The 13,784-nt window shown below is 34.7% G+C and overlaps 1 protein-coding gene across 6 annotated transcripts in view; it reads right to left on the bottom strand.

Annotated features, from left to right (window-relative positions):
- STXBP5L (syntaxin binding protein 5L) overlaps positions 1–13,784 on the bottom strand; it is a 379,743-nt gene that overhangs the window by 176,880 nt on the left and 189,079 nt on the right. For all 6 annotated transcript variants that reach the window (XM_042999139.1, XM_042999138.1, XM_042999140.1 and 3 more), the window contains exon 10: positions 1,995–2,073. In XM_042999139.1, the coding sequence (XP_042855073.1) occupies positions 1,995–2,073 (79 nt within the window). The remainder of the gene's footprint in view (positions 1–1,994; positions 2,074–13,784) is intronic.

Genomic DNA, 13,784 nt, shown 5'->3' with positions numbered 1-13,784 from the left:
TGTACCTCGCATGTTACATGTAAACCACTAGTTTATGGCCTTACTTCCTCTACTAGACCATAATAGATTCAAAAGCAGGCAGTATTCTCTTTCATTTTAGTACACTAAACAAGTTGCACAGTGTGTAGTATGTAGTAATAACTAATAACTAATATATATTTAATAATAATATATGCATATATATCAATATATATCAATATATAGTATATACATGTTTCCATATATAACACGTACATATGTTTCCATACACATAATACCTATGTAAAATGTTTCCATCCCTAATAATCAAATTTAAAATGTTTTAAGACTTTAATTATAAGAGTACAAAACTGTGGTCATTTTTACTACTTAAGCATAGTAACATTTGGCTGGACTAAAGAAGTATTAATCTATCTTATGTGTGGGGAGGTACATAAACTGTCATAAAAATATACTCATTAAAAACATATCTATCTATATAAATATATACGACATATATGTTTATATATATAAACTCACCAATTAAAAATAGCCATAATTTTATACTGTTAATTCTTTCAAAGAGCAGGTATAAGCAAACATTAAATGTGATGAAATTGAGGAGGGCACCTGTTGGGATGAGCACTGGGTGTTGTATGGAAACCAATTTGACAATAAATTTCATATTAAAAAAAAAAAAAAAAAAGAAGGGGCGCCTGGGTGGCTCAATCTGTTAAGCATCCGACTTCGGCTCAGGTCATGATCTCATGGCTTGTGAGTTCGAGCCCTGCATCCAGCTCTGTGCTGAGAACTCAGAGCCTGGAGCCTCTTCAGATTCTGTGTCTTTCTCTTTCTCTTTCTCTTTCTCTTTCTCTTTCTCTTTCTCTTTCTCTTTCTCCTCTTTCTCTTTCTCCCTCTCTCTCTCTCTCTCTCTCTCTCTCTCTCTCTCTCTCTCTCCCCCTGCCCCGCTTACACTCTGTCTCTCTCTGTCTCTCAAAAATAAATAAACATTTAAAAAAATTTTAAGGGGTGCCTGGATGGCTCAGTCGGTTGGTTGTCTGACTTCAGCTCAGGTCATGATCTCCCGGTCAGTGAGTTGGAGCTCCGCGTTGGGCTCTGTGCTGACAGTTCAGAGCGTGGAGCCTGCTTCGGATTCTGTGTCTCCCTGTCTTTCTGCCCCTCCCCTGCTAATGCTCTCTCTCTGTCTCAAAAATAAATAAAAACATTAAAAAATTTTTTTTAAATTAAGAATAAATAAAAATAAACATTAAAAAATAAATAATAAAAATAAAAAAATAAATGTATCTATAATACTGAGAATACATTCCAGTGTGAGCATATAAGTAATATAAAGTAGTATTGTCCAACTCAGAGTTAAAATAAAATTAAGGTTTAGGCAAGAGTTGTAATTATAATAATTCTGAATGAGAATATTACCACTAATAATTACTGGAAGTAAAAAGAACACTGTTGATTTATAGGATAAGACTGCTATGTACACATGATAAAACTTTATTATATACTATTATTCAATTTTTTGTCTTAAAATTGAGTACTATTTTAATATGTTAATATCTAATATACATCAGTGATTGTCTTTCCATCTAACTATAATCTTTCTAATTTCAGCATGTAAAATCCTAAAGTACAGAGACTTGGTTATGTATTTAATTCTATCATGTAAAATGCTAATAGGTATGTTTCGTTTCTGCTGAATAAAATTGAATGGTTGCTACTTGTAATGTGTATGGCCCAAAGGTCCTACTTTGTTAAAATTAATTTGCATAATATTCATCTGAATATTCATCGAAGGTTAAAATAATTGGCAGTTGCTATTTGTAATATTCATAATAACATCATAGATATTCCTATTAAACAATAAGAATCATTATCATCAATGAAGAGGATATAGCCCATTAATATACTTACATAATTATGTAAAACTTTAAATAATACATAAACATTAAATGTTATTTGCCTTTCCTGTCTCTGTTTTTATATAATCTCCTATATTCCCCAAAGTAAAAAATGCATACCTGTTTCTACAGGTCTTGTATTCTACTTTAAGAATTGGCTTACAAGACTCAGATTTTCTTCCTTCTCTTTGACTTTTTCCTAAAGAAAGAAAAAGGATTTTGTTAAATCATATTTAAATTCTACTCATCCATGATAATTTCAAAAGTTTGACTAAAAGAATATAAAGAAAAGGGATAATTTTGTGTTTTGCATAGTAGGATAAACACAGTTCTATGCATCCAAACATATGTGTTGAATTTGTATACAATTTGTTGAATCCTAATAAAGTTATTTGTAAATTTGTCTCTGTATTGTTTTGTATTCTCCATGTATAAATCTCGTCTCATATAGTTATTTTAATTAACTTTTAAAATAAACAACTTTAAAATTGAAGACATATACACATACATACTCTTCTGCATAATGAAATGTATTATTATGAAAATCCATACTTTCACATGCAGAAAGATTTGCCACTTAAAACTTATGATAGACTATCAAAATAATTGTATTTTTGTCAAAATTCATGTAAGGGAAAGTCCAATACACAAAGAACACAGATGGCACATTTCAATGATATACTATATTTGCATAAAAATAGTGTCTTGTAGGGAAAGGTTTATGTTGTTTAGACTCCATGGATTTTGCAAAATGATAAAAAAGAGTAGGAAATGGACGTAAAGCTACTTCTACATATAGCATCTTTCTAGTTATGCTTTTGCTTATAATTCTATGTCTCATTTTGATAAAATTGATGATTTTGAAGTATGTTTCTTTTTTATTTTAATAAGTACTCTTATTTATTCTTGTATTGCTACAACTGTTTATAGACACAGATACCTATTATGTAGAGAGATGTTTATGTGCATTTAAGTTTAAATTTTCAGGACAGCTTCAGAATGACACAGTCATAATCTAAATAGGATGTCAACATAGTTTTATTTAATTTGTTTAAAGGGCAGGGTATCAGCATACAACATACCTTATCTGCTCCATGGCATGCTTTCTAAATTTGCCTTCTCTTTCTTTTACCCTATGTCAACTAAAGAAGCAACCAATAATAAAATATTGGTCATGGGGCATTTGGGTGGCTCAGTTGGTTAAGCATCAACTTCACCTCAGGTCATGATCTCACAGCTCATGAGTTTGAGCCCCACGTCAGGCTCTGTGCTGATGGTTCAGAGCCTGGACCTGCTTCAAATTCTGCATCTCCCTCTCTCTCTGCCCCTCCCCTGTTGTGCTCTGTCTCTCTCTCTCTCTCCCCCAAAATAAATAAACATTAATTTTTTTAAAATATTGGTCATAATCATTCACATTATAAAAAAAAGATCGGTTAAGCGTCCGACTTCGGCTCAGGTCACGATCTCGCGGTCCATGAGTTCGAGCCCCGTGTCAGGCTCTGGGCTGATGGCTCAGAGCCTGGAGCCTGTTTCCAATTCTGTGTCTCCCTCTCTCTCTGCCCCTCTCCCGTTCATGCTCTGTCTCTCTCTGTCTCAAAATAAATAAACGTTAAAAAAAAAAAAAGATTTTAAAGTATCTGTATTATATATAAAAAAGAATTGCTGACATGATATGTAGGTCATGATGCCTTAAAAAGAGAGAACTTTGGCTCAGGGACTCACTCTGAACAGTAGTCTTAGCGGGGAGGAACAGGTGGTTGGTGATTACTGGTTTGGGTAACGTGGTAATAGAGAAAACTGAAAGAAATAACACTACAAGGAAAGAGACCCATTCTCCTCAGTTGATATCTTTTTCCTCCATTGTTTGTCTAATAATTGCCAATCCATTAATTAAATCAAAACCGTATATTTGCAGTTGTTTATATATACACGTATATAGGTATGTATGTGTATATGTGTGTGTGTATGTATACACACACACACACACATATACATAATGGAAACAATTACTGTTTTTCAATCAATATACATCAGTATCATGCACAGATTTCAGTAAAAAAGAACAGTATCTTAATTAATTATTTACTTCAATTTCCAACTCCAATAATTAATTTTTGGCTGAAGGTTTTCAACTTTGATTATATTCATTGCCTGTCAGTAATTGAAATATGCTTATATGTCATGTAAAAAATTGTCATAAAAAATTACATTTATTGCTACTCTTTATGTTCAAAGTACTATACTAAATGGCAGGATAAAAAGGAATAACCATCAAGATGCTTAAAATTTACTAGCTTAAGCAAAACAAATATAAAACTGACAATATGAGGTACCATAAATAAATGAGTAATAGACATGAAGTGTTGAGAATAGTAGGAGTACATGAAGCAGTAGTTAAGAATATTATGGCTTCACTTTATGACAGAGAATTCCCAGATGACTTTCTAGAAGCTAGATTAAGCATTATAAATAGAACTTGGGAGTCCCAGTCCAAGATGGTGACATAGGAAGACCCTGAACACACCCCTCCACAGACATACCAAATCTACACTTACTTATAAAGCAATTCTTCCTGAAGAACTGAGGGCCGATTGAACAGCTTATGTACAACAATAAATAGACCACAAAGAGAACAGCACAAGAGAGGGAAACACAAACAAAGGGAACCTTCACCCCCAAAGCTGTGAACTACAGTGGGGAGGGGTAGGACTAAGGGACAGGAAGCAGACTCATCTGTCCTGGGGCATAGAAAAAAAGTTATGGTTTAAAAGGGCAACTAGAATATAATGGAACCAGCCCTAGAGCACTGCGAAATGGGAGGGGGACTGAAACTCTCTTAGGGCTAGAGGGACTGGCAAGCTCCACTGTCTATGATAGCCCTCCACCTTGATAGTAAAGATGGGGGCAAGGGGGCACCTGGGTGGCTTAGTCGGTTGAGTGGCTGACTTCGGCTCGGGTCATGATTTCGCGGTCTGCGAGTTCGAGCCCCGCGTCGGGCTCTGTGCTGACAGCTCAGAGCCTGGAGCCTGTTTCAGATTCTGTGTCTCCCTCTCTCTGACCCTCCCCCGTTCGTGCTCTGTCTCTCTCTGTCTCAAAAATAAATGCTAAAAAAAAAAAAAAAAAAAAAATTAAAAAAAAAAAGATGGGGGCAGGGTCCAGGTGCCATAGCTGGTCTGCCGCCTCAGCAAAACCTGGGCCCCTAGCACATGCCAGCCCTTGATGACCTGGGACAAAGATAAAAGCCACAATTTAAAAAAGCAACTAGCATATAGGGTACCTGGGTGGCTCAGCTGGTTAAGCGTCTGACTCCAGCTCAGGTCATGATCTCATGATTCATGGGTTCGAGCCCTGCATCGGGCTCTGTGCTGACAGCTTGGAGCCTGGAGCTTGCTTCAGATTCTGTGTCTTCCTCTCTCTCTGCCCTTCCCCCATTCTCTCTCTCTCTCTCTCTCTCTCTCAAAAAATAAACATTAAATTTTTTTTTTTAAAAAGCAACTAGCATATAAAAGACTCCACCAAATGTCATGGAAGCTATTGAAACTCTCCAGACAAGCACCATGGTTTACATTCCCCTCTCCATCTTGAAAGCTTGCACAAGAGCAGAATCCAGGCACCCTAGCTAGCCTACTACCTCAATGACTCTGGGCCCCTAGCCCACACTAGCTCTAGCTGTTCCACCAAGACAGCACCACTGTGGTGCACACTGGAATACTCCTTATCAGTGTTCACTACAGTTACAGCCCTTTTGCCAGAGTGATACATGGGCAAAGCACTCGAGAACACTCCAGGGCCAGGCAATGTTGACTCCAGACAATTCACCAGGCACCTCCTGCATGGAGCACCCTAGGACCACCATCCCTCCCTCTGCGTAGTTCACATTCTTCCTCAGTTCCAGCCTCTCCACCAGGGCTCCCCCTGCATGGATCATTCTGGGATACCCCAACTTGCACCAACTTCAGCTTTAGCCATCCTGCCAGGGCGCCCTCAGCACAGAATGCCCCAGGAGCCCCCTCCCCTCCATCTTGCACCCACTTCAATTTTAACTATCCTGCCTGGATTCTCTCTGTGTGGAGAGCCCCAGGACATCCCAGCTTGTACCCACTTCAGCTTCAGCCTTCCTGCCAGAGTGCATAATGTGTAGGGTCCCAGGATACCCCCTCCCCCAACACAACTTATACCCACTTTAGCTTCAGCTGTTCTGACACAGCACTCTATGTGGAGAGCCCTAGGATCACCCTGGCCCCCACCCATTTCAGCTTCAGCTATCCACCAGAGAGATCCCAGCACAGAGTGCCCCAGGACCCAGGGTACACAATAGCCATAGCTCCGGCCAGCTAACCAAAGTCACCAGGCACTTAGTCTACACAGGGGATGGTAATACACAAGATCATTCCTTCAAGTTTAGAAGAAGTAGCTGTTTCACCTAACTCACAGATACAAAATTAAGCAAAATGAGGAGACAAAAGAATATGCTTCAAACAAAAGAGGAAAACAAAACTCAGAAAAAGAACTAAATGAAACAAAGATAAACAACCTACCTAACAAAGAGTTTAAAGTAATGGTCATAAAGATGCTCAATTAATAGGAGAGAAGAGTAGATGAACTCAGTGAGAACGTTAACACAAGTTTAAATATATAAAAAAAGCATCATCAGAGTTGAAGAATACCATAACTGAAATGAAAAAATCCACTAGAGGGAAGTAACAGTAGATTAGAAGGTGCAGAAGCAATCTGAAAGAAAGGGCAATGGAAAGCACCCAACCTGAACAGCAAAAAGAAAAAAAGAATTGTAAAAAATGAGGATAGGTTAAAGGATACCTGGGACAAAATCAAACAAACATTCTCATTATAGGCATCCCAGAAGGAAAAGAGAGAAAGGGGCACAAAACTTACTTGAAAAAAAATGATAGCTGAAAATTTTAATAACCTGGGGAAGGAAACAGACATCCAAGTTCAGAAAGCAGAGTTCCAACAAGATTAATCTAAGAGGTCCACATCATGACACATAAAAATTAAAATGTCAAAGATTAAAAATGAAGGGAATTTTAAAAGCAGCAAAAGATAAAATAAAATTCTTTTAGAATGTATTCACACTTAAGTGACTATCAAATTAATATAGACTGCTATATACTTAGAATATTATATATGAAACTCATGGTAACAACAAACCAAACACCTGTAGTACATACACAAAAAATAAAGAGAAAGAAAACCAGTAATTACACTAAAGAAAGATGTCAATCACAAAGAAAGAGAGCAAGAGGAGAAAAAAGGAACAGAGAACTACAAAAACAGCCAGAAAACAATGAACAAAATGGTAAGAGTACATACCTATTAGCAATTACTTTAAATATAAATGCTCTAATGCCCCCATCAAAAGACATAGGGTGGTGGAATAAATAAAAATACAAAATCAACCCATCTAAATGCTGCCTATGAAAGACTCACTTCAGACCTAAAGACACATACAGACTGAAAGTGAAAGGATGGAAAAAGATATTCCATGCAAATAAAAGCAAAAAAAAAATGGGGGCACAATATTTATATCAAACAAAATAGACTTTAAAGCAAAAATTGTAATAAGAGACAAGAAGACACAATGATAAAGGGGTTAATCCAACAAGAGGATATAGCAATTATAAATATCTATGTAGCCGACACTGGAGCACTCAAATAAATAAGGCAAATATTAACAGACATAAAGGGAGAAATTGGCAGTAATACAATAATAGTAAAGGTCTATAACACATGACTTACATCAATGGATAGATCAGGCAGAAAATCAATAAGGAAATGGAGTCTTTGAATAACTTAACAGAAATATATAGAACATCCCATCTAAAAACAACAGAATATACATTCTGTTCAAGTGTACAAGAAACATCTTGAGGACAGATCACATGTTAGGCCATAAGACAAGTCTCAATAAATTTAAAATCATATCCAACATCTTTTCTGACCACAACAGGATGAAACTACAAAATTAGCACAAGAAAAAATGTGGAAAAAACACAAACAGATGGAGGCTAACCAACATGCTACTAAGAACCAGTGGGTCAATGAAGACATCAAATAGGAATTTTAAAAATACATGGAGAGGAATAAAAATAAAAACATAGTGGTCCACATCTTTGATGGAGTAAAAGCAGCTCTAAGTGGAAAATTTAGAGCACTGTAGGCCTACCTCAAGCAACAAGAAAAATCTCAAATAAATAGTCTAACCATACACCTAAAAGAACTAGAAAATAAAAACAAAGCCCAGAGTGAGTAGAAGGAAAGATAACATCAGAAATAAATTAAATAGACTAAAAAATCAATAGAAAAATCAATGAAACCAAGAGTTGTTTATTTAAAAAGGTAAATAAAATTGATAAACTTTAGCCAGACTCATCAAAAACAAACAAAAAAGAGAGTGGGCCCAAATAAACAAAATCAGAAATGAAGGAGGAGAAGTAACAGCTGACATTGAAGAAAAATACAAAGGATTATAAGAAACTACTACACAAATTATATGTCAACAAAGTGGACAACCTGGAAGAAATGAATAACTTCCTAGAAACATAGAAACTTATAGAAATGAATCAGGAAGAAATATAAAATCTAAAAAATCTAAACAGACCAATTAGTAGTAATGAAATTCAACAGATAATCAAAAAACTTCCAACAAACAAAAGTCCACATCCAGATTGATTCACAGGTGAATTCTACCAAACATTTGAAAAAGAGTTAATATCTATTCTTCTCAAACTATTCCAAAAGATAGAAGAAAAGGGAAAGCTTCTAAATACACTCTATGAGGTCAGCAATATCCTGAAAACAAAACCAAAGACACTATGAAAAAGAAAACTATAGGGCAAGAGCCTTGATGAACACAAATACAAAACTTCTTTTTTTTAATTTTTTAATGTTTATTTAGCTTTGAGAGAGAGAGAGAGAGACAGAGCATGAACAGGGGAGGGGCAGAGAGGAGACATAGAATCCAAAGCAGGCTCCAGGCTCTGAGCTGTCAGCACAGAGCCCAATGCAGGGCTCAAACTCACGAACTGTGAGATGGTGACCTGAACCAAAGTCAGACGCTCAAGTGGTTGAGCCACCCACGTGCCCCAAGATATAAAACTTCTTAACAAAATATTAACAAACTGCATCAGCAACACATTAAAAGGATCATTCACCATCATCAAAATTTATTCCAAGAAGAATGCAAGGAGGGCTTAATATATGCAAAACATTCAATGTGATACATCACATTAACAAAATGAAGGATAAAAGTGATAAGATCATATCAATATATGTACAAAAAGTATTTGATAAAATTCAACATCCATTCATGATGAAAACTCTTAACAAAATGAGTTTAGCGGGAACATACCTCAACATTATAAAAGTAATATATAACAAAACCCACAGGTAACATCATGCTCAATGGTGAAAAACAGAGCTTTTCCTCTCAGATCAGGACAAGGATGTCCAATCTCGCCACTTTTTAACATAGTACTGGGAGTCTTAGCTTCAGCAGTCAAACAAGAAGAAGAAAATTGTTAGCATAAAATAATTCAGCAATGTTGTGGGATACAAAATTAATATACAAATATCTGTTGCATTTGTATATACTAATAATGAAGTAACAGAAAGAAAAATTAAAAAAAAATCCCACTTACAATTGGACTGGAAAGTATGAAATATCTAGGGATAAACATAACCAAGGAGGTGAAAGACTTATACTGTGAAAACTATAAAACAGTGATAAAAGAAATGAAAGATGACACAAATGGAAAAATAGCCCATGCTCACGTACTGAAAGAATATCATTAAAATATCCATACTACCCAAAGCAATCAACAAATTCAATGCAATCCCTATCAAAATGCCAATAGCATTTTTCACAAAACTAGAACAAATAATCCTAAAATTTGTATGGAATCACAGAAGACCCCAAATAGCCAAAGCAATCTTGAGAAAGAAGAACAAAGCTAGAGGTATCACAATTCCAGATTTCAAGATTTACTACAAAGCTGTAATAATCAAAACAGTATGGTACTCACAAAACAAAACACACACACACACAAAAACACACACCAAAAAACCCAACAACAAAAAAATAAAACAACACACATAGTCCAAGGAACAGAATAGAATGCCCAGAAACAAATCATGTTTATATGGTCAATCTATGACAAAGGAGGCAAAAATACCCAATGGGAAAATGACAATTCTCTTCAAAAAATGGTGTTAGGAAAACTGAACAGCTACATGCAAAAGAATAAAACTGTGCTACTTTCTTATACCATATACAAAAATAAACTGCAGATGGATTAAAGTCCTAAATGAAAGACCTAAAACCATAAAACTCCCACAAGAAAAGATAGGCAGTAATCTCTTTGACATTGGCCTTACTAATATTCTTCTAGGTACATCTCCTCAGGTAAGAGAAACAAAAGCAAAAATAAATTATTGGGACCACACCAAAATAAAAAGCTTTTGCACAGTGAAGGAAGTCATTAACAAAATGAAAAGGCAACTTACTTAATGGGAGAAAAATATTTTAAAATGATGTATCTGATAAAGGTTACTGTCCAAAATATATGAATAAATTATATAACTCAACACCAAAAAAATAAATAAATAAAATAAAACCAATCTGATTAAAAAATACGCAGAGGACTTGAACAGACCTTTTTCCAAAGATGACATACAGATGGCCAACAGACATATGAAAAGATGCTCAACATCACTAATCATCAGGAAAATGCAAATCAGAACCACAATGAGAGGTCACCTTACACCTGTGAGAACAGCTAGAATCAAAAAGACTAGAAATAACAAGTGTTGGCAAGGATGTGGAGGAAAACAGACCCTACTGCACTGTTGGTGGGAATGTAAATTGGTGCTGTCACCGTGGAAAACAGCATGGAGATTTCTCAAAAAATTAAAAATAGAAATACCATATGATCCAGTACTTCCACTACTGGGTTTTTAGCCCAACAAAACAAAACACTAATTTGAAAAGATATATGCACCTCTATGTTTATTGCAGTATTTACAGTAGCAAAAAATGGAAGTGTCTATCCATAGATGAATGGATAAAGAAGATTTGGTGTATGTATATATGGTCTACTATATAACGAACTATTACACCTCCATAATAATAATGAAAAAAGACACCCAATTTGTAAATGGGCAAAGGAACTGAATCAGTGTGTCACCAAGAAATATTAAAAATGACAATAAGCACATGAACAGATATTCAATATCTTTATTCATTAGGGAAATAACATTTAAAACCACAATGAGATATTATTGCATACCTACCAAGATGGCTATAATAAAGATAGATATTAACAAATGTTGATAAAGATGTGGAAAAGTTGGAAACCTAATACATTGCTGGTAAGTATGTAAAAGTCTAAGGACTCTGGAATACAATTTGGCGGTTCCTTAAAATGTTAAATAGGAGTTGTCATTTGATCCAGTAATTCAATTCTTAGGTACATTCCAAAGAGAAATGAAAATATGTGTCCATATAAAAGTTGTACGTAAACATTCACAGAATTATTCAGATAGTCAAAATATGAAAACATCCCAAATGCCCATCATGTGATGAATAGATTAAAAAAATGTGGTATATCCATACAATGGAATATTATTCACCAATGAACAGAAATAAAATACTTAAATTTGCTATGACATGGATGAACCTTGAAAAAATTATGCTAAGTGAAAGAAACCAGTCATGAAAGACTACATTTAATAGGAGTTCATTTGCATGAAATGAAATGTAGTCAAGTCTACAGAGACAGAGGAACACCAGCAGTTGCCTAATGATGGAGGACTAGTGATAAGATGACTGTTAATGAGTATGGGATTTCTTTTGGGGATGACAAAAATGTTCTAAAATTAGATTGTGTTGATGGTTGCACAACTCTGAATAAATGAAAAACCACTGAATTGTACACTTTAGTGAATTGTGAATTACATCTCAACAAATTTGTATTTTTTAAAAAATAGAAGTTTAAGTTCTTTGAAGTACAGCATTAAACTTCAGAACAAACTATTTTCATCACTTATATCTCAGGATTTCTAGTTTAACAAAGTTTTGGGGATCTTTAAATTTACCTTGTTTTTATGGTTGCTAGCTCAATGACATTTAAAACACAGTACACACACACACACACACACACACTCACACATGCATATACACACACACTTAAATAAATTTCTTTCATTTCAGTAAGAATTTATTTATTTCAGCAAGAATTGTTCAGGGCATCTAATCTTCCAAACCATCTATAATAGACCATTTCTCTTTGTTCAAATAATTTTCCTATTTTCATGTTTATTTTTGCTATACATATGTACATCTGATTTTTAAAAACTGTTATTTTTCTTGGGAACAAATTGAATTTTGAATTAATATGTGGGGAGCTAACATCTTTATAATATTAACTCTACCCATGCATACATAGGGTATGTTTTTCATTAAAGTCCTCCTTATGTCCTTTAGTAGAAATAATATCTCACTGTTATTTTACATTTACTTCAGGGATTCTTATGGATGCTATTTTTTTCATGGTTGTAATCATCCACTTTATTTTGTTTTGTATACAGAATTCTCATGTTATACTTAATAGTATTCCTAATTAGTTTTTATTTTTAGCTGTGCAATTACATTATCGAAAAGTAATTGTAATTTTGAACCCTCAAAACTTTTAAAAAATATTTATTTATTTTTGAGAGAGAGACTGAGAGCAAAAGCAGAACGGCAGAAAAAGAGAGGGAAACACAGACTCTGAAGCAGGCTCCAGGCTCTGAGGTGTCAGCACAGAGCCCGAAGCGGGGCTCAAACTCAAACTATGAGATCATGACCTGAGCTGAAGTTGGACGTTTAATAGACTGAGCTGCCCAGGTGCCCCAAAACCTCTAACCTCTTAAATATCATAATTCTTTTCAAGTCTAATTACATTACATATTGTTTTCAGGAAAATGTTAAATAATGGTGATAATTGTTGACATCTCTATCCTGTTTCTGAGCAACAATGTCACTATTAAGGATTAGATGGGATTTAAGATCATAGATGTAGATTGTGTACGTGTGTGTGTGTGTGTGTGTGTGTGTATGTTTAGCTGAGGGCATTGTGATTGAAGAATACATATGTGAAATCATTAAAATTTACTGTGAAAGAAAAATAATATCTGTAGTACTAGTGAAAACCAGCTACAACAAGGACAATGTCACCACAGTGCTAACCTCAAGTAAAATAGGTACTAAATTAACCTTGTTGGCTGTGGCCACCTTCCCTCTTTTCCTACTACTGTCCAATATGAGTTTCAGACAAAGCCTACTTTTGTAGTATAGAAAATATTGATTTGTAGAAAAATAATAAATCTATATATGGTTTCCCAGTTTAGGAAACACAATGGCTAAAGAAAAGGGGGGTAACAAAATTATATTCTATACTATATTCAACATAATATCCATAATATGCATTATACAGTCCAAATTATTAGATATATGAAGAAGCAGAAAAATTTGAGTCATTCTTATGAACAGAGGCCATCTTCAAGGGGAAGCATATTTTGGTTTCATCAGACAAAGATTTAAAACAACAATTATAACTAGACTCAATGTTTAAAGGAAAGGGAAGGGAAAGGAAGGGAAGGGAAATGCTCATAATGACTAAACAGAGGAAATCTCAGCAGAAAAATACAAAATATAAAAAGGTAGCAAGTGGAAAAATATATAAAATAAAAATAACTTAAGGGACTTAATAGCTGAATGAAGATTACAGAGGAAAAAGACCAATGGGAATTATCCAATTTGAAATTCAGAGAAAAAATGATTAACAAAAAAATGGAGGCTCAGAAACATGTGGGACAATACCAAAAATTCTACCAGACAGATAACTAGTGTTC

Source organism: Panthera tigris, chromosome C2 (genome assembly GCF_018350195.1).
Source record: "Panthera tigris isolate Pti1 chromosome C2, P.tigris_Pti1_mat1.1, whole genome shotgun sequence".
In the NCBI taxonomy this organism is placed as follows: Eukaryota; Metazoa; Chordata; class Mammalia; order Carnivora; family Felidae; genus Panthera; species Panthera tigris.
Note: the sequence above shows the minus strand (reverse complement) of the source record. Positions and strands in the feature narration are given on the sequence as shown.